At 38.9% G+C, this 21,262-nt stretch overlaps 1 protein-coding gene across 2 annotated transcripts in view; it reads left to right on the plus strand.

Annotated features, from left to right (window-relative positions):
* UNC79 (unc-79 homolog, NALCN channel complex subunit) overlaps window positions 1–21,262 on the plus strand; it is a 126,401-nt gene that overhangs the window by 75,863 nt on the left and 29,276 nt on the right. For both annotated transcript variants that reach the window (XM_068398114.1, XM_068398115.1), the window contains 10 exons: window positions 531–614; window positions 3,271–3,373; window positions 5,151–5,291; window positions 9,261–9,299; window positions 10,273–10,385; window positions 10,471–10,556; window positions 11,527–11,700; window positions 13,577–13,645; window positions 14,241–14,351; window positions 20,039–20,143. In XM_068398114.1, coding sequence (XP_068254215.1) covers window positions 531–614; window positions 3,271–3,373; window positions 5,151–5,291; window positions 9,261–9,299; window positions 10,273–10,385; window positions 10,471–10,556; window positions 11,527–11,700; window positions 13,577–13,645; window positions 14,241–14,351; window positions 20,039–20,143 — 1,025 coding nt within the window. The remainder of the gene's footprint in view (window positions 1–530; window positions 615–3,270; window positions 3,374–5,150; window positions 5,292–9,260; window positions 9,300–10,272; window positions 10,386–10,470; window positions 10,557–11,526; window positions 11,701–13,576; window positions 13,646–14,240; window positions 14,352–20,038; window positions 20,144–21,262) is intronic.

Here is a 21,262-nt window from a genome sequence, read left to right on the forward strand (position 1 = left end):
TATCCCACATAAGTATATGATGTGTGCCTGGTTCATGCATGCTTTATTTTTTTTTTTTTTTTTGCATTGGTAGGAAGCATGTGTCTCATTTCTTATTTCAAGCCACTCTTCCCAAGCTTGCTATCTGTAAAATAAAAACATTTTGTGTCTAGCCTCTGTCAGCACAAACTATACCTGACTTGTAGTCTCTTGGTATTTCTAAACATTGTCTTTCCCTTTTTGTGACTCATATATTCCATATCTTGTTGAATCTTTATGGCTAGCACTTCCTTTCTTGTTTAATGATGCTTTCTTTTCTAAAATGCCTTCTTTGGTATTAGGTTATGTGTCCTTTTTCCTTTGTGGACTTCTTTCATCTTTCTCTCCCCATCCCCCCGCCCCCGGCTTTTCTGTGCTTAAAAAATTAACTCTGTTTTTTCAGTAGTTGTTGTAGTTGTCTTTCTCTTGTTTTAACTATTGAGGACTTCTGGTGCTGGTGACAGATGCTGGATTCATAGTTCTGGAGACTGAAGTTCTGTATTTATTCACAGAGCAGGTACAGCATGGAAAGCGGCTGTGCAATGTTCCTGTTTGCCTAAACCCTGACTTGGAGGGACCACCACTAAGAATCAGAGGTTAGTTCAGTGTCCATTTGACATGATCTCTCTGCTAAGGCTGCCAGGAAGGTTTTTTGGTTAGTACTAAATGGTGTGGAATTTTATGTTCCATTCATCTGTATTAAAGCCCTCAACTGTCCTACAGAATGTAGGTTACTGAAAAATTATTAGACAAGACATTTCATTCAAGACAGGGACAACTGATGACAAGTACTGGCTTTCTGCTAGTACTTGTTTTGGCTGTCTACCTGGAAATAAGACTGTATGCAGAGTGTGGTTGAATCTCATTTGTTTATGAACTCTCCTCTCTCACAGTCAAAATACATCCAGACTTTCTTACAGCCTTGCAATGGGGCAGTGACCTACCTTCTTTTTTTCCTACTGTTCAGTGCACAAGAGAGGACATTTTTATTTTGAGCAGTTAAGTCTTATTCCAACATTGTAACCTGCATTATGACAGCTTTTAGCATTTGTGTGCTACAATGGGACTTACATCTAGAGAAAGGACATGACAGTGAAACTTCCAAAGTCATGGTAGAGGGATCTTTGTTCATTTGTGTGGGGGGAAAAAACTGGCTAGAAATATGTGAAAATCTACTCCTATTCCTTGTATTCTGGATGGTGTCCCACATTACTGAAGTGTATTCTGGACTTCCTGGAGTGTCTGCTCATATCCAACAAAATCTCAGGGGACAATTATGAAGTACTGCACTCTTCCATACTTAGAAAAATGGTTGTTTAAAACCTGTTTTATTCTTGTGAAACAAGCCCTCATCACTCCACATATTGAGTTCAGAGATTATGGGATCTTCTTAGATTATTTTGCCTGAGAGTTGATATTAAATTTGCTTTTGCTGCAGTAAATGGGATTATCTCATCAGAAATTCCATCTGAACTTAGCTTAGGTGGAGAAGCTTCCTCCTATTTCCATAGTTAAATATTATCAGAACAGGCTCATGTTAACATTAAATCTGAATCTGAGGATTGAAGCAACCGGCAAGAAAGTCGATAACTGATTACTTAATCTGTGGTTGAATTGGCATCAAAAGGGCATTGGTACCCTTCTAAAAATTGGTTCACAAAATGAGGTTTTCATAGACTGGTCTTTAGAATGAGATGCCTTTGGGGACAGCTTATGTACATAAGGTGGCATTGGGTCGACGGTTGGACTTGATGATCTTTTAGGTCTTTTCCAACCCTGACAATTCTATGATTCTATGATAATGATGGTGTCTGCCAGCTGAGCTCCCTGGATTCAATATTGGAGCTGAACTGTATGGGAACAGGAGTAATGCTGCCTCTATCATGTCAGCTACATGTGGCAACCAAAAGAGATATTTTTCTTTAAGAATTGAATCTCTCTTTCTGTCTTAGTGACCTAGAGAATGAAATTGCTAACAATATTTAAATGATCATCACAAGGCATCTCAGATGAATGACATAGCTCGTACATCACAGTAGCTTTGATCCAAGTTTCTGATGGCTCACGAATGAGTCTGATTGTTATTCTTGAGCTTTTCTTAGCAACCGTACAGAGTTGCCTCCTCTTTATGTTTTTTTTCTGCAATTGCTGTTGTCTACTTAATGAAAACAAAGGGACCAAGGGAGGAAAACCACCGTACTGGAGCGATGTTAGACTGTCAAACTACAGAATCACAGAATGTTAGGGATTGGAAGGGACCTCGAAAGATCATCTAGTCCAATCCCCCTGCCGGTGCAGGATTACCTAGATCATGTCACACAGGAATGCGTCCAGGCGGGTTTTGAATGTCTCCAGAGAAGGAGACTCCACAACCTCTCTGGGCAGCCTGTTCCAGTGTTCAGTTACCCTCACTGTAAAGAAGTTTTTCCTCATATTTATGTGGAACCTCCTGTGTTCCAATATGTGTACCTGATATTGCTGTAATTCTGGAAAGCAGAACTCAGAGAAGCCAGGAGTTTGAATCTTCCATTATACATAACTTTTCCTATTAAAACAAGCATCTATCAGAAATTAGGTGCACAAAAAGTGCCAAAGGCAAAGGGAACCCCATATGTTGGCATGATTACAGTGGCTATGCCCCAGCTGAACAACTCAGCTTCAGAGAATGAAAATGCTTGTGAAGACTTTCAACGGAAAGTGTTTCTCATCGTCAACCCTCCAGTGTTGACCATTGTTATCAATGGTTCTCAGCTCCTTATGAATTATTTCTTCTAGCTGTCCTTTCCTGATTTCTCTCCTATGCCTCTGTTAGAGGTGGTATGAATAGATTGACAACCCAGTGTTGAGACATATGAACTTATTTTCTCCTTCTTGTCACCAAGAACTATGGGAAGGTAATTTCCCAGAGGTACGGGGGAAGACTGCAAATCTTCTGGTGTCCAGTCTCATAGCAACTGTAAAGTCGTCCTCTCTCCCTAAAAAATGAGTAGATACAATTACATCCGCCTTCCTGGAATTTGTCTTCGTTGTTATTTTTTTTTCCAATTGATAGTTCTAGGTAACTGAAATAATCTGTCAGAAGCAAGGAATGTGCTATATATCCTTTTGTAGACACACTTTATTTCTTATTTCAATGCACAGTAAACCCATTATGTCTCTTCTTTAGAAGTCTGCTCTTTAAGCAGTTTGGATTTCTGTTTAGTGATTTTCTTTCCTTTGTTTTTCATTTTTTTTTCCCCAAATTGCTTTAAGGTGCCACAAAATCTAGCTTGCTGTCAGCACCCAGTATAGTCAGTATGTTTGTACCTGCACCAGAAGAATTTGCTGATGACCAGCCCACTGTGATGACTGACAAGTAAGTTCTTTTTCAGTTCCTTTCAAAGAATTAGTTGAACTTCAAATAGGTCAAGTAAAGTATAGATATACCTTATGGAAATATAAAGTCCATTCTATCGTTTATCTCTATGCTAAGTTGTTTAATTATTGTTTTTACCCCAAAGTAAAGAGTTTCTAAGCACTGTCAGCAAGATGTGCTTTTAATTCAGTAGGACCTGTGTGAGTTTGCAAAATGATGACTCAGGCTATTGGCATGTGCGCAGAGGGCAGGGGAAGCACTTTCCATCCTATTTTAAATCAAGGGTTCCTTGTGATCCATTAGAAACCACTTTCGTGTTAGGAGGAAAAAAAGAAGCTCTTTTTAAAAATTCCTTTGGGTTTCTGTTGAAATAGGTAACTGTTGATGTGTAATAATGTGTAATCAACATAGCATTTTTAATGCTGATACTCACTGATCCCAAAAGCTTTTGAAAACCTTAATTGGTTGGTTAAAATGCCTCTAAAGGAAGTGTTAAACATAAATGTACTCATTTAATGGAGAAGTAAATCAGTCAGCAGGGAGCCATACATGGATTTGGTCAAAAATTGGGAAGAGAAACTGGAAATTCTTGCTTGTGCTCCTGCGCTCAGTCCAGTAGACAGACACACCAGGATGATGACTAGAGAAAGACAGGGCCATTGTGCAGGCTGTGACTGGAAAGTGGACCTTATTGTGTGACAAAGTGAAGCATCCCAAAAGTTAGGCTTATCTTTGGCACTTCCTTTGGCCACTTCACCAAAGCTCTAGCACTACCTATTAACACACAGACCAGCTGAGCTTGACTTTCGTATCTTTGTTGGCATATTTTCTTTCTGTTCAGTAACAAAGGCAAGAAAATTTCCTGTACAATTCCATTAAGTTAAAATATCACAATCTGTTGGAGACATTAGCAACTGATTGATCAAATTAAGCAAGCCTTCCCACTGGGCTGAGATAAGCCAGTTCCCACATTGGTTTGCCTTTTTCATAGGTTGTGAAAGCCTGTCTCATCTCTCCTAAATCTGACATCCCCTTTATAACTAGACGTTACAGAGCCCTTTCAGAACTTCATCAGCTGTCTGAGCATTTCAGGAAGAATAAGTGACTCAGCAGCAAATCTGCCCTGGGAAAGGAGACTTCTCTGAAATCTAAGGTTCTGTGCCCCTGAGAGGTCCTTTAGTTTCTTTCTTAATAGCTATAACTGCTGTGGGACCAATCAGATAATTGTTTCCTAATTGTATAATTTGTTATTCATAATTCATGACTGACAGGAAGGACAATGTGAATTTGTTCCATCTCTTTAAGATCATCTATGAGTGTCATTGTTTGTGTCTATGGTGCTAAATAGAAGAGTGCCAGACACTTAAGCCCTCGCCTGAGCCCAAGTCGCATGAACTGGCTGGTGTTCACATTGCTGAGGGCCAGTCTTCAGTGCTGCAGATTTCTCTTGGATTGTGCAAACTGAAGCAGTCCAATACAGTGAGGGAACTGGCTAACAATTACCAATGAAGGACCCAAAACAAGGCCTGCCCTGTGGCCATCTTTCATCTGTCAGTGAAGAAACAGCCAGTGCAGCTAGTGAGAAGCTTTATTAATGTTTGAACGCCATGGACTGTTATTATACAAAGATCACAATTACATTATCTTTCTAAATAAATTTTTAATAGAATGTGCTAAATAATAGTACCTTAAAATGACATAATTATACACATATGTATATATAGTAATACTTTGTTTTAAGTTTGTTAATGTCAGTTTTTAAAACTGTTCTTTGCAGGTGCCATGACTGTGGGGCTATTCTTGAAGAATATGATGAAGAAACACTAGGCCTGGCCATAGTTGTGCTTTCAACCTTCATTCACCTTAGTCCAGACTTGGCTGCTCCTCTGCTGTTGGACATTATGCAGTCTGTAGGAAGGTAAATTCAGGACTTCCCTCTCTCCCATATGACTGAAAGAATTTTGTGCCTGGAATTGGGTTTGCATAAACTTCACTATAGGAAGTTGTATATTTTAGAACCTCTTAAGTGAATAACATCTGGTTCTGTCTGCTTCTTTGTTACTCATCATTTTATCAATTTCTTATGTAACTTCTTCCACTGTCACATCAATTTTGGGCAGCTCCTTTGATGTCCTCCCCTTTTACCCTCCAATGGAGGTTCCAGCTCGGGAGTCTCCCCGGCTTGTCCCACTGTAAGCAATGAAGTAAAGAATTAATTCATTTTTTTGGCAGTACCCTTATCTTTCTTGAGTGCCCTGTTTATTACCTGAACAGCAGTTGCTGCAGCATACTCTGGTGTGCTTCTTGATCCAGTTTTATGTGAAGAAAAATTTACTGTTAGGTTTTATTGCTTCTTCTAGTTGCTCCTTGAACTGTTTTTGGCCTGCCTTCTTGTGGTTTTTACATGAATTTGTCAAAATTTATGCTCTTTTCTGCATTCGAGACATGACTTCAGCTTTTTGAAATAAGCCACCTTTTTTGTAATAGCCTCCCTCACCTTTCCTTTCTTCTGCTCTCTTGAAGTCTTTCTTAACAAGTGGGGTACATTGGCCCTGTGCTTCCAATGTAATGTTCTTAAACAGCTTCTGTGCTTCTTGCAAAGAAAGACTGAATTCTCTTGGCTACCCCTTTTTGCTGCTTTGACAGAATTTTCCACTTTTATGTAGTTCCTGCTTTAGAAGTTATGCACAAATGTGGTTAGTTTTTCTGAATTTTGTTGCTCCTGGAGGACTGTTGACTCCTAGGTATGATAATTCATTAGCACACCTGAAGATCTTCAGGCTTTTCAACCATATTTTGTATGCTAATTAAGACTAAGTAAAGAGTTGCATCTCCTTATGAGGGTTTCCTAACCAGCTGCTGCATGAGATTGTCTCTGATAAGGTCTTAAAATTTGGTTTCTATTATTTTTCTCTCGTGACTTTTACCCAGTGTGCATGGGATGATTGAAGTGCACCATTACTATTGTATTACTTGTCATTGCTGCCTCGGCCACTTCCACAACTTCCTGCCTAAGAGGTGGGAAGGATGCATTGGGAGTATTTCAGAATAAACTTCCAAGCAGCACTAGAAGTGCAGAAATGACACGCAGCTCTCCTTATCCATGTTTTTTTTCAGTGACTGAAGTTAAAATTGTTTGACCTTGACTTCTGCAGGGGCATGGCTCTTCGCAGCCCTGCCTCTCCACTACCTCCCAATTCCATTTAAACACAGCAGCTATTCAAGGCCTTCACTTCCGTTAATTGCAAGGCTGCAGTTCCCTGCTGTCACTGCTAATGAACTCTGATGGAGACAAAGTTTCTAATCTAGACATGGTATCCATTCCCTGTGATTCTTGTAAATATAGCAGTACTACAGCCAGAGAGAGTAAATAATTTGGAAGATAAGTTGTCAAGGGACGAGGGCCGAGCGGGCTACATTTTTCTGTGCTTTGAGGAAGAAATGCTGCGTCTTTGGAGTGAAACAGCTGATTGTTCTAGAGCAGCAGATGGCATGCAACATGGGGTATTCCTGGTGAATGTCTTGTGTTGTTCCTACTGGCTGTCATTGCTGACAAATTCTAAGTCCAGTAAAAGGCTCCCCACAAAGAAATTAGTTTGAATACATGCAAAATAAATAGCATATACAAGCAGAGAGGCATTCAGGTGCATCATGTACACAACCTAAACCACTGTCTTTCATCCAGCAGTGCTGTATCATTACCTCCAAATACCCATCTGACAGCAGAGGTGAGAATGAATTAGACTGCTTGCATTTTTATTCTTAGAAAAAAAACTACTACTTTCATGCTTAGAAGAGGAAACAAGGAGTTTGGAAATCCAGGGTCTTTTAGCATACCTAAACAACACAGAAAGATTTTCAAAATTTATTTGGGTACCCACAGGTACAGATAGGCATCTAGTGGCATTTTCAGAAGAGAAAAAGTTCTGCGTTCAAGTTATTGAGAGTTAGAAATTGACATGTTTATAAGGCTGACATAACTTTATGATCTAGTTCCTGAATCAAGGTTTTTGACTTGCTGATTCTTATTTCATTGATTTCTAGTGAGATTTAGCTTTCCAAGCATCAAAGCCCTGTTTGAAAATAGCATTTAGGCTCTTGAGTTAGTGAGGAGCTTTGAAGAGCTTAAATTCTATTCTTAACATGTACAAATTTGAACACATCCGTTTACCCTCTACTGTCCATTTACTGTTCTGCTTTGTGGTCTGCAGAGTGGAGGTAATGATGGGGGTTCATGGCCTTTGTGCAACAAAATATTTAGAGTAGTAATGATAAATACATATGAACTATAAATTTTAAGAAGTTTCAGATGTGCCAAGTGGTTAGTGTAGTTCATGTCTCATGAAGTTTTTTCCAAAGTTAGAAACCAAGTGTTTTGTTTATCATAAAACCCACGCTTGCATTATTGCATTCAAAAGGAGAGAAAAACTTTGCATAGGACTTGAATTTCTTTTAGAAGAAATATTTTATGCTGTTGTATTTGTATGCTTAGTAGATTTTTTGAAAATAAGTGTAATGTCCATTGAGCATGTGATTAGTCTTATTGCATTCTGCGGAAATCCTCATGTGCTGTAACGTAAACAGATGCTACAGTTATTCCAGAATCAAGGACTGTATTGCTTGAAGGTAGCTTCAGACCTGTTTTCACCCAGAATTAGCTTTGCACAGCAGGATTAATATGTTGTATTTTAGCGTGGACTCCTTCCAATAACAGTGGAGTCAGGGACTTTATTAGAGTTTTTCTGATTTATGCTGGGACAACTGAAGAGAATATAATCTTCAATCCCCTGCACCATCCAGCCTGAGATTATTGCACTGTTGAAAGTATGCTGTGTCCCCAGTTTGTCATGCATCATTAATGAAAATAACCATTTTGGTTCACACTGATGCATTCGACTGAGCTGCCTTAGGGTCCTTTTTGGGTTTTGCAGTCGTGACTAGAGAGGAAACGGTCTTCAGAACAGAGGCTGACAGAGGACTGAGCAACAGCTAAATCCAGCCTAAAAGGATTGTGAATCAAAGATAAACATTGAAGGCCAGATCATCATCAGATGTAAATTAGCATAGCTCTGTGAACTTTCCGTTTAGACATATCAATTTATACCAGCTGACGTACTGATGCACAGCAAATGAAAGTAAAAATTGCACGGTGTTTTGTACGTAAGAGATGCTTCCAGTGTATATCTTTATAATTTTTTTTAGTGGCTTTTAGTATTAAAGGTGTGTTGCTTTGATATTATAAGCCCTGATTCTGTTCATTTACATGTCTTGGATATTGAAGTGCATGATTTTGCTTTAAGATTGTGTTCAGTATTTTCATTGCTGAATGCCCATATTTGGCTTCAAAGTCTATATTTAGGTACTAAAATAAATGACCTGATTTTTGAGAACCCAGTATTTCTCATCTGACTTTGTAAGAGCTCGTAGGTACTTAGTGTTTCTGAAATTAGGCCAATTATTTACTGCCAAAATCTGGTGCTATCAGCCTCACTTCAGACTGCCAAGTAGAGAATATTGGCTTAGTCTATGTTGCTGTGTTAATCAGAACAATTCAGTCAGTAGACAGCTTCTGGCAAACTTTTCTCCAAATCCTTCTAGGTTAGTAATTATCTATGATGTGCATGTAAGGCAATAGCTTTACTTCATTATCTTCATGCTAGTACAGCGAGGCAAGTAAAATTGTCTTTAGAGCTGTTAAGTATTTGTGAGACTGCAAGACTGAATAGAGTTTATAGGTTGTGTAAATCAGAAGACCTTTCTGGTGACATTTTAAATGTTCTCTAAAATTCTTGTTTATTATTTAAAAAAAATATACTTTATTGGCTTACTTAAAATGAAACACCAAAAAAGCATATGAGCTTCACTTATTTTTTAATTTTTATTCCAGGTTGGCATCAAGTACCAGTTTTTCTAATCAAGCAGAAAGGTATGGTAGCAAAGGATACCTTGGACAAATTGAAACAATTAATCTAAAACATCATCCTCCCTGGCCCTGAAGTCAACTAAATTTAACTTTTTAAAATTTATTTAAGGTTTGTGAGTAAATGGAAAAACCTGTCCTTTCCCACTTGTTTCAAGTATTTCATGTGTTCTGAAGATGAACAGGAACCCATACTCATATGTCTTGAACTTGAAAAAACTCAGATTCAGATGTTAATTTAAAGATGCATTCTGGTTTCCACAATTTCAGTGCAGCTTTTTCTAGCTTGTTCTATGTTCAGTATTTCTCTCGATAAACTATCTCCATACATTCAATCAAGTGAATCATCCTTGGCCATGGAGAACCCCTAGCAGTGATGTCTCATTATGTAAATCAGATGCTGAATAGGATAAATTCATTTTGAGAAGCTGTAAAAAATGTTAAGATGTGCAGTTTATGAGTAAATTGATAATACTTTAGCTTTTTAAATGAAACCATTCATTTTATGAGTGATTAGGAAGTACTTCATCTCTTGAAGGAAACTGCAAGAGGCAAATTAATATTATAATGTGTGTACCTGTTGTTCATGTGTTTTATGGTAAAGCCAAGAACCTCATCCTGTATCACTGAAATACACAAGGTGAGAGCAGAATTATATTCACACTCAGATGACTCACAAATAAAACTATGTAGAGAATCAGGAAAAATGCAACTATTTATTGAGACTTAAATACTTTATGTATGTGTACATAACCTTTTCAGCTCTGCATAGTTGAGCTGATGTCATAAACTCAACATGCTGAACTGTTTTTTGGGATCAGGACAGTTCTGCTTTTGACTGTCTTGCTCATAACTGAACACTTCCATAATTAAAAAGAATAGGATCATCTTTATTTTCTCCATGTAGTCAGCTTTGAGAAGTGTTTCATCTGCAATGCAATTTCTTTCTTCTTCCTCCTTTTCTTTCTCTTCATTTCAGCATGATGATCCCTGGAAATGCTGCAGGTGTGGCCAAGCAGTTCCTCCGTTGTGTGTTCCATCAGCTGGCTCCCAACGGCATCTTCCCCCAGCTCTTCCAGAGCAATATTAAAGGTAATGTGCAGTACCTGAGTGCATTTCTGACCCTTTCAGTTACCTCTGTCTGGACAGACAGTGCAAAATGTCATTCAAATTTCAGATGGAAGTTTTTTACGGACCCTGGCCACATCTCTTATGGACTTCAGTGAGCTGAGTTCCATCGCTGCTCTGAGCCAGCTGTTAGAGGTATGTTGGCAATCAATATCAGCTCTGTTAATAGTGCTAGTTTTATTAGCATTATCAGGCATATTGGATCATTTCTCTTCATTCATTAAGAGTTCAAACTTGCATCACCAAAAGCAATGTGAGTTTTTGTTTTGTCCTCCCTGGAAGCAGGATTAGGCTGTTCTCACTGTTTTCCTTCTGGGTTTTGCTCTCACTGATATTTTTGGGGTTTTTTTGTTTTGTTTTGTTTTGTTTTTTTTTTCCTCAGACCAGCTCCTGGAGCTGTCCTACACATTGGTAGTGTGGGCCATCCATTCCCCCAGCATTGTTTCTGGTTTTCAGGAATGTTTCTGCTCATACATCTCAGTTCTCCCTCTCCCCTGTATCTGATGGCAGTTTCTCTATGCAGTCCAGAGATTTATTGCCTGCCTTTCACTGACTGCCTTCTGTGCACTTGGCTTGTTTCTACTGTAACTTTTATCCTCCCACTAGCACTAGTCACTTGCATGTATCCTGCTCATCCAAGAACATGGCGGTTGCTTCATACAAAGATTTTGACATCACTTTAAAACTGATTATGTCTTTCCAGGCCTGACCCTAGTATACAAGCCAAAAAAGCATACGTGGTCTACTGAACATTAATGAACATACCTTGTTTAAAACTGTCCAAAGCAAAACATGGTCAATCCACTGGACAATACTTTACGAGTTCTGCTTTTTTTACTGCTGTGCCAGTCTAAGCAGGTTATGAGTTAGGACCCTGCTTATAACATTTTGGCTCAAAATCTTTTGGTCAATACTTTAGGAACTGAACTAGACTTAACTGTCACATACACAGTTCAAATTCCCTGCACAACATTTTATCATTAGCATTATAGGAGAAGTAAGTAGTATTTGGTCTGAACAAATTAACCTCAGCATTTCCAAATACTGCTTAAGGGACCATTTCTGCATGTGTGCATTTGTGTACAGTTCTCATTTTGTTTCCCAGGGTTTAAACAACAGAAAGAATTTACCAGCAGGGGGTGCAATGCTACGCTGTTTGGAAAATATTGCTACCTTTATGGAAGCCTTGCCGATGGATTCGCCCAGCAACCTCTGGACCACGATTAGTAATCAGTTTCAGACCTTCCTTACTAAACTCCCTTGTGTTTTACCACTTAAGGTATGATGTATGGAACCTGCTTTGGCAGGGGGTTGGACTAGATGATCTCCAGAGGTCCCTTCCAACCCTAACCATTCTGTGATTCTGTGTGATTCTGTATGGACATCTGAAACAAGCTATACTGCCATTGGTCAGGATGTATCAAAACAGTGGAAAAGCTGTGGATGAGAAATCAGAGCAGGCTGTTGTGAATGTTTTCTAATGATTCAACTAATGTTTCCAGAGGACTGAATTTATTGTGAGTCTGATCCATCCCTTTAATTATGTTTTCCATGGGTAACAGTAGCAACTCTGACCAGAGTACTCTTCACCTCTTTGTTGGCTTTTTTTCCTCTACACTTTCCATGCCCTGTCTTTGTCAGATTAGAATACTACATTTGAGAGAATTAGCATTTTGGCAAAAAAAAAATCCATCTGGTTTTAACTGTTAAAACAAAAATAAAACTCTCAAGAAGAGCAGCACCACCTAATTATTTTGCTTAAAGTACACAATAGTCGGACAGCCAGAGAGAATTCAGACTACTGGGAATTGAGCATAGCCTGTTTGGCTGACCGGGTTGTAGTTCTGGCTGTAATCAGAATATAATTGCAGAAACTGATCTAGAAGCTTTGGGCTGATTTCTGAGTCTGAGGACATACGGAGGGATCTTATCTCCTGGTGTGTACGTTTCCAGATGTTTTTTCAGTATACACAGTAAAAACACTGAATTCTGATGCCCTTATTCTGACTTTATTTCCTATGACACAAATGAACCCAGTGGTAATTTCTTCTGTGCAAAACAGTGGTGCCAGTATGAGCCGAGGGATCCAAAATCTAACTTTGTGACTTACAACATTGTCTTTTAAATTGAGTGTCACCACCGAATTACATGAATGGTATTAAATTCCTTGGCACTATTATACAATAGTCAGATCTTGAAACCTCTTTAGGTTTTGGTAAATTGAAGCACTATCCTGCAGCACTTACTAAGCCAAACAGGCAATAACCATTCCCTTTGCGTACTAGCCAGCCCAATCCGTTGTATCTTGTCTAATTGAAATAAATAAAAATAAATTAATTAGATCTTAATCATTACAACTGCATATCTGCCATTCACAGAACATTTAGATGGAGTGTTTACTCTGATTTCCCTTTTATTCATGGGAGGTATCATTAGTGATACAAGTAAAACAATTGCTTGCTCCTGAGCTTTCCATCTCATGTTCCTTCCTCTAGGGTTATAAATGAATCTTTGCTGTTCTAGATGTTTGCAGCAGGGACAAGGCAAGACAATGGATAGACCACGAAAAGTCCCATTCACTGCTGCAACCTGTGTGCTTTATGCAGAAGAAAAATCAATTACATCATAAGGAACGACTTTAGAGGGGCCTTTGGAGTAGCTATTGCCAGGGTGCATTCTGATGCCATGGGGTGTGAGTTGCAGCCCTGTCTTGGGGTGTGGGGGAAAAAGTCATAGCCCGGGGCAACCACAGAAATACAACATGAGGTAGATGGGTGTGTACCTTCTACTAACCCACTCTTTTTTTTTTTTTCCCCAATCCATTTTTATTACAGTGGAAATCTATTTCTAGGAAGTTTTTGTCATAAGAGGGGTAAAGTTAACTTTTCTAAACTATCCCTTGAGTGAAATATTCTTATCTCAAGGTCAGTGCTGTGGTGTGTTACCACTGAAGGGATATGATTGTGTGTTCAGGATTAAGCCAGTTTAGGCAAAGTAAGTAAAGATCAATCATCAAGGATCATTTTTCAGACTTCACCTGTAACTCATTCGTAGCTGCTACTACTAAAAGCAAGGCATGTGCACAGGAAGGTACTAACTCTGTTTTTTTTTGGTGTTTTTTTTGTTTCTTATCCTGCCTTCAAATATGTCCACAGTGTTCTTTAGATTCTAGTTTAAGAATCATGATTTGCTTGTTGAAGATACCTACCACTAGTGCCACCAGGGTAAGTTCCAACAAGGCAAAACTCTGTTGCCTCAGATTTAGCCAGCCTATGCTGTTTTATGAATGTGTTCTTATTCCCTAGCTAGGGAAGTATTATATATAAGCATAAAATTGTGCAGTCCAATACTCTTTGGAGAATAAGAGCTTTGGAATCTAGGTTACAGTAAATTATGGGTGGGATTACATTCCTGTGTGGGTGTGAATGTATATCTTCTTAAAGATTTGATGTGCTCTTTTTTTCCTCCTTTTTCTTTTTCTTAAAAAAAAGAAAAGTTAGTAATGAACTTTCTTAGAAGTTCTGCAGTACAATTCCACTGAGGTCAGTGAGGTTTTCCTGCATAAACGCTACAGAATCTCTTACGTCTCATAAGTACTGTGTTAGAGGTGAAAAAATTTTCTAATTTTTTGCTTCTAATTTCTCATACAGGCATGAAGGCAAATGCTAGATAGAATAGCTGTTTGACCGAAACAGTGTAAATCCCAGCAACATAGCCTCTCAGCTAAAAATGCTATTCCATTCAGGCGTTTCAGAGTTGGAATGCTTTTTGTTTTGCTGAGCAACCAGTTATCGATTTCTCTAAATCATGTCATTGCAGAGTCTTCTGGAGCCTTTTTCAAAATTACTAAGCTTTGTAATTCAGAATGCTGTCTTCACTCTGGCCTACTTGGTGGAACTGTGTGGTTTGTGCTACCGAGCCTTCACTAAGGTAACAATGAGCCTATATCTTCCTTTAGGGAAAACTGGAAGTAGGACAAAGTCCTACTTTTCTCAAGTAGTATGTTTGTAACTAAAGATTAAATCAGTGTTGGGTTTCAGATATGTCAACAGTTTTAATGTAGTTTGGCTAACCAAGTAGTGATGATGATTCAGTGCCTTTTAATAATACCGAATTTCACCTTCCCAGTATAGACACAGATAAAGAGAACCTGCTAAAAACATTGCTCAGAAAAGTATTTTGGTGTGATTTCATGACTTGGAAATTTTCTTTCTCTTGTAGAGATGATATCTGGTATTCATGCATGACTTAAAATGTCTGTACAGTCATATCTTTCCTAGTGCACAAGTTTAGCCACATACCTCGTGCAGTAAAAACTTAAATATTCCTAATAGTGCCTTTTGAGAGCACAGCTGTGAGGGGAGGCAACAGATAGCTAAGCAAAGTGGAAGAATCAAGCTTAGGAGCTTCCCAGCTTAGATCCTGCTTCATTCTGTATTAGGTATCTCACTTCGGTGTGTGTGGCTGTAAGCTTGTAGGAAAGAGAACAGTATGTGTGCACCTTTAAAAAGTTTTTAAGATTCCTTGGTGAAAGCTGTGATGTACAAATAACACTCAGTTATTACTCAAGTTCATTTTTATAGCTGTTGGTGAGAAGCTGAACAACAAAATCCACAAAAAACAATCAAACCTTTTACTAAGGCCCTATATGCTCCACTATGTAGATTGTTAAGGTACTGAGCAAAAATGTGGCTTCAGCCACTAAGCGCACGGTTTTCCATCCTCGATGTGTTTGTCAAAACAGTAATTAATCCTCAGGAAATGTTCTCTCGTATGTAGCTACATGATTTTCTGAATTGATAATGTACAACTGGAACACATGTTGCTTCAGTCTTGATAAGACTTAAAATATCACTGGACAAACAGTGAAGAAGAAATGATAAAAGCAATGACACTCTCACAAAAAAACCTGCACTACAAGAAAATAAGAAAAACTTTTACCAGATACAATGGTTTGAAGCATGAAATAGAAACTAATGGTATGTTTAATTACAGCAAGCAAATACTACGTTTTTTTTTGTATTTGAAAGAGAAGAGTTTATGAAAGAAAAAAATCCTGAATACAGAAGACACTGTCCAGCTTTTGGAAGTAATTTGAGTTAGATCGGTAGTTAAGGCTTTGGGCAAGGCAAAGTGAGAAAACTGTTAACTTAAAGTCCAACAGTGAAGTTTTTTCATTGAAACAAAAAAAGCCCCATTTGAAACTGAAGCAAAGATATTCCTCTTGCATTTGTGGTCTGATAAGACTATTTCCTGTACGCCTGCTAAAGCAAATTGTGAAATACAGGAAATGTTTCACTCCCCTCATGCTCGCAGTTTTGGTTATTTCAAGAAAATTTTATTAAAACCATGGTATTAAAAAACCCCATGCTTTTCTTGCATGCTTCCTGGTTCAACGTTCTATTAATATATTGAGTCCTTAATTGCACACAGGAAGCTTGGATTATAGTGCTTGGTAAAATCTCCTTCTTGACTTAGTTTAATGCAACCTGGTGACCCAGATATGGAATCATTAGTGGTCTCCTGCAATTTATAGCCACAAAATGCTTAATTTAGTGGAACTCCACACTACATTATCTTTGTTATTTCTGAAAGCTTACCATGGTTTTGCATTAGAAATATCAAATTAATGACTGCAGTTAGAAAAAATCAAATCAGTTGTGATGTCTGTGTTTGTCTACAGTGGAAATCACTGTAGCCAAGTAAAGGTTGTTTGTGACAGAATAGTACATAGAAGTGAATTCCAGAAGGAATATAATTTGTGAACACTTAAACTATTCAGATTTAACTACTTGTTTTGCGACTTTGAATGTGCTGACTGGAACAAAACACCAACTTTCAGCTAAGCTATAGAGGATTCTTGTCTTTTCAAAGACCAAGCCACTCTGACATGTGCCTTGTAGAGGTCAGTGCTGTACAACCACTCCAAGTCTTTTTTTATCTCCAGCATTTTCCTAATACCTTGTGACAGCAGTATCTCCATTTCTCTTGTCGTGAAGCCTGAAGGCTGACATCAATCTGATATTTCCTTGTCTGAGTTTCTGTTCCAGGTCAGCAATTAGATTTTTTCAGTGTCTTTGGAACTCTCAGTTGAGAGTAGCATCTCTTCTGTGGATTGTAATCTTCTTATCTTTAGTTTTCCTTTCAAGTATCTTAAGGTCCTAAATGGACCCTTTTTGGCTTTCTTATATCTTACAGCTGCAGAAGCTTGAACCTAAACTTAGCCTTTTGCTAGCATTCTGTTGGTCCTTATTAAGTAAATGCAGAATGCCACTAAACTGGACATGACATGACTTTGCTATTGAATATTTTTAAAGAATATTGAAGTGGCCGATCTTCAGTATTTGTAATTACCGTAGTAGCAACAGAGATAAAATAAAGAATTTTGCTTTATACTGGCTTACTGGGAGGATAGCATACCACTCGATTAAAGAAGCAAATTTACAATTCTTAGTAATAAGTTTGGGCCCTGAGATACTGCTAGAAACAAACTTCAGTAGTTTCACGTTCTACACATAGACCTCTGGCAAGTCACAGTTTGAAGGTTGCAAGTCATTTTTTATAGGGATGCATAGACATTTGAGAGGGTTAATTTGGCTGAACAGAGGCTAAAGGAGTTGTGTTCTTGACCCAGGTCAACCTGAGTCAAGGTTTACAGGTTTACAGGTACCAGGTTTACACATGTGACTCCCCTGGGCATTATTCTTACGGAACTAATACCCATTTACAGCTCTGTGGCAGAATATAAGGTTCTTAAAGTATGTATAAACTATGTTTATACATATTTATCACCAGCAGAATGAAACGAATAAGTAGACTTCGATAGGAAGGGTACTCTGGGCTGCTGACTTCAGTGTCATCATTCCTGATTTACGGTGCAGGAAGCAAGAGGTCAGACGTCAAAAAACATTTTTCTTGATTTTGCTTCATCTCTCTGTACTGCATGTGCTTAAAAACATTAAGAGTTTAGACTGTGAGATAGGAGACCTCTTTGAGAAAGAGGTACCTCACTGTTGTATTATCCTTAGAGCTAAGGAAAGCTGGGATTTATGAAGCTTATTCTCCCTTCCCAGTGTTCTGACAAAGCAATTTATTATGGCCCAATTATATCCTGTGTAGCATAGATGTCAGTCTGTAAAATAGCTGAATACTTTTGAAAGAATTTTACCTCTCTCCTTTTCTAGTATGTGCAGTCTACTGTACTGGGTTACCTATAGGAACTTCTGTCCAGTGTTTTGGGCGTTGTAATTGTCAACTGTCTGAGCATAGCACTGCATTGTGTATGTGTCTCAAGACTGTGAAGGCATATGATGGTGGGAAGGGTCACTCTTGCTAGTGAATTCTAGCAAATAATCAGGGTCTATTTGCACCTTGAGTATTGTGCACCATTCTGGTTCCCTGTTCCCAATCAGAATATAGTAAAGTCGGAGGAAGTTCAGATAATGGTAACAAGAACAGTCAAACAGTGGGATGAGTTCCACATACAGTTAGGGCTCTTCAGTCTGAAAAAGCAACAACTGATGGGAATGTGACCAAGGGTGGGTAATTTCATGCCTTTCCAGTACAAGACAAGAACATACTAAGTTTGTAGGAACCACTGTCAAAGCAAGTAAAGGGAAGTGCTTCTTCAACTGTGTGTTACTCCTTGCCGAGTACCGTGGGTGCTAAAAGTTGACATGGGTCCAAGAGGCCAATGGACACATACATGGAAGAGAAATCCACTGAGAGTTATGAATTATACAGAAACCACACTGAGCTCAAAAGTTCCCTGAGCTGAAAATAGTTGGTGGCTAGGAGGATAGTGTTGGGAATTATACATGCTTGCTTTGTTTTTATTCTTCCTTTTGCATTTGCCTATGGCCTTGTTAGAGTATAAATAACTGAGGACATTTGTTCTGCTCTGACCTCTCCTGGATATTCTTATATTGTATTATTCTTATCAGAGCACCACTCATGCATGTGGGATGTGTGACTTTTGAGTACTTGTTCCCTCAAGTAATGGTTTTTATAATACAGCTGAACTGATCTAGTGTTTGCTGCTCCCATAAGGGAATGATTTTTTTTTATTATTATTATTTTAATTTTTTCTTTTTTTTTTGAGTGTTAGCTTCCTGTGAGTTTAGCTGCCTGGACTGCAGCAATGTAGTCAGACAAGGACCACTGCAGTTTGGGGCCCATTCCCTCAGCTAAATGTGTTACCTGTCTGCATGTTCCATGTAATTGAAGATCAAACTAGGAGTCTGAAGTAAGGTCTCTTGATTCACATACTGGCATCATAACATCCATGGAAGACATACCATTATGTTGTTTTGGCACCTTCTCCCAAATCAGGGGCAAATATTTAAAATCTGTTTTCATTAAAAGGTATGTGGGTGCTGTGGGAGGCAGGCACTGTTGCTGTAAGCTTTGTTTGGCAGTATGCTACACAGCTACAATGTCCTGACATCTGCTTTCTGAGGAGGAATGCTGGTGCCTGGCTTCTTGGTCTGCTACAACTAAAGCTCACTTTCACTTGCTACTGTGTACAACTGGAGGTGGCCTTCAAACGGACAGTCACTAACTAAACCTCACAAGACTTCTCTGAGGAAGAGGCAAACATTATTATCCCATTTTACAGATGTCAGATGACCTGAGGCTCTGACTGAGTAAAAAGTTTCACACATTTAACTTAAGTGAGCAGGCAAGTACATGAGATTTACAAGATGGAAGATACTAGGCTTTAAATCTTAAGCATGCTTTGGATATACTCTCTTTATTAGACAACATGATTTCATCTCTAATGGTCATTTGAAAGAGAGCTCAGTGTAGGTCTTCCTTCTGATTAAAATTCTTGAGTTGCTGTGGTCAGCAGCAGGTTATAGATTTGTTCCACATTTTTATCTTATTGTCTAAAGTCAGAGAATGTCAAAGGAAGATGTATGACAGGCTCATCTTATCTCTTGTACCTCCTTGCTGTCTCAGCTCTACAACTCTATTCTTAGGCTTCTGTGTTCTAATCTCCATTGGCTGATTTTCCCCTGTGTTTTAAAATGTTTCTGTTGTAGCAGCCGTAACCAAGATGGTTTTTATTGTGTAAGTGGAAAAGTACTGCTAGGCTAATGAATGAAAATAGATGTCCAAGCTGCCTTAGTGCAGGCACCCTTATTTTAAGGAGACTGACAACAGAAAAAGAAGTATGGTAAAATGTAGACCATTTGTGGTAGGTTTAATGAAAGAATGATGCTAAGTACTGTTGCCAGTTTTGTTCTCCTGTGTCAATCCTTACTGCTTTCCCCTTTTCCCTTTATATAGAACTACTTAGTGAAAGCCACGCTGCGTGCCTGGGCTTTATAACTGTTTTATAAAATCCATCTATATTTCACATGTGAAGTATTAAAATCTGGAATATAGTGCCTGATACAATGTCAAAGGAGAATCACCATTATTGATGTCTGTTCAATCAAGTCTGTAGAATTACGTAAATGATGAATGATGTCTGCTTTTTTGTAAGACAGGAGAAATGAGTACACTTCGGTAACTTTTTTATTGTCAAACTTAGATAAAAAGTGTCTTTATGGTTTACTAGTGCGTGTTAGTGAATTTCAGGACATTCATAATTCTGTGTTTTTCTGTTGTAGGAAAGGGACAAATTCTACTTGACACGCAGTGTCATATTGGAGTTACTGCAGGCACTCAAGTTAAAGTCACCCTTACCAGACATGAATCTGCTGCTGTTGGTGCAGGTACAGAAGATTCTTGTGTAATTCTCATACTGATCCTGTCTCGGCCCAAATTCATGGGGGCGGTGGCAATAAAAAAGGCAAGTCCAACATGGTTTCAGAAAGTACCAGGAGTGTCCGGGGAAGCAAGAATTTTTTGAATCAAAATCCAGTTACATTTGTAACTCTAGGTGCATACATTTAGATTCCTGCACTAAAATTCAATAAACTAAATTGGGAACCCACATTTCCCGGGATGATAATGACCTGTGCATCATTGCTGACGTGTTGAGGATCGTAGAATACATCTCGAGTTGGAAAGGACCCATAAGGATCAAGTCCATAGAGCTTCAGACCATGTCCCAAGGGGGCAGCTGCCCCAGCTGCTGCCTTTTCTTCGTATCATAGCCCCAAAGCCAATGAGCAGTTTGTGTGGGACGGGGTGCTAGTTGATTGTGGGCCAGAACTCAGTTTCTGTCTATTCAGGCAGGCAGTAAGCTGTCTCCAGTCCCTAAAGGTCATTCTCTTTTAACATGGAATTTTCCAGCAAAGAATACATAGGCAATATTTCTGTTCCTTTCATTCTGTGGATTGCTGAGGTAGGAGTTAAGGTAGCTTTTCACTGGAAAATCTGAGGAAGTAAGATGTGGAAAACTTTCTGCCTCCAAAATGCCAAGTGTGGCATTGTTCTGCACCACAAGCCTGTCCTGCAAAAACAATTTACTGAGGTCCATCAATTTTAATTCCTTCTATGAATTTTAAAATTCCTTCTAGGAATTTTAATTCCTTCTATGTTCCTCCTTCTATGACAAAGTGACCCGCTTAGTAGATGAGGGCAGGGCTGTGGATGTAGTCTATCTAGACTTCAGTAAGGCATTCGACACACTCTCCCACAGCATCCTCCTAGACAAACTGGCTGCCTGGGGCTTGGATGGGTGGACTCTTCAATGGGTTAAAAACTGGCTGGATGGCCGAGCCCAGAGAGTGGTGGTGAATGGGGCAAAGTCCAACTGGCGGCCGGTCATTAGCGGTGTTCCGCAGGGCTCAGTTCTGGCGCCGGTGCTGTTCAATATCTTTATAGATGATCTAGGTGTAGGGATTGAGTGCTCCCTCAGTAAATTTGCAGATGACACCAAGCTGGGT

Source organism: Nyctibius grandis, chromosome 4 (assembly GCF_013368605.1).
Source record: "Nyctibius grandis isolate bNycGra1 chromosome 4, bNycGra1.pri, whole genome shotgun sequence".
NCBI lineage: Eukaryota > Metazoa > Chordata > Aves > Nyctibiiformes > Nyctibiidae > Nyctibius > Nyctibius grandis.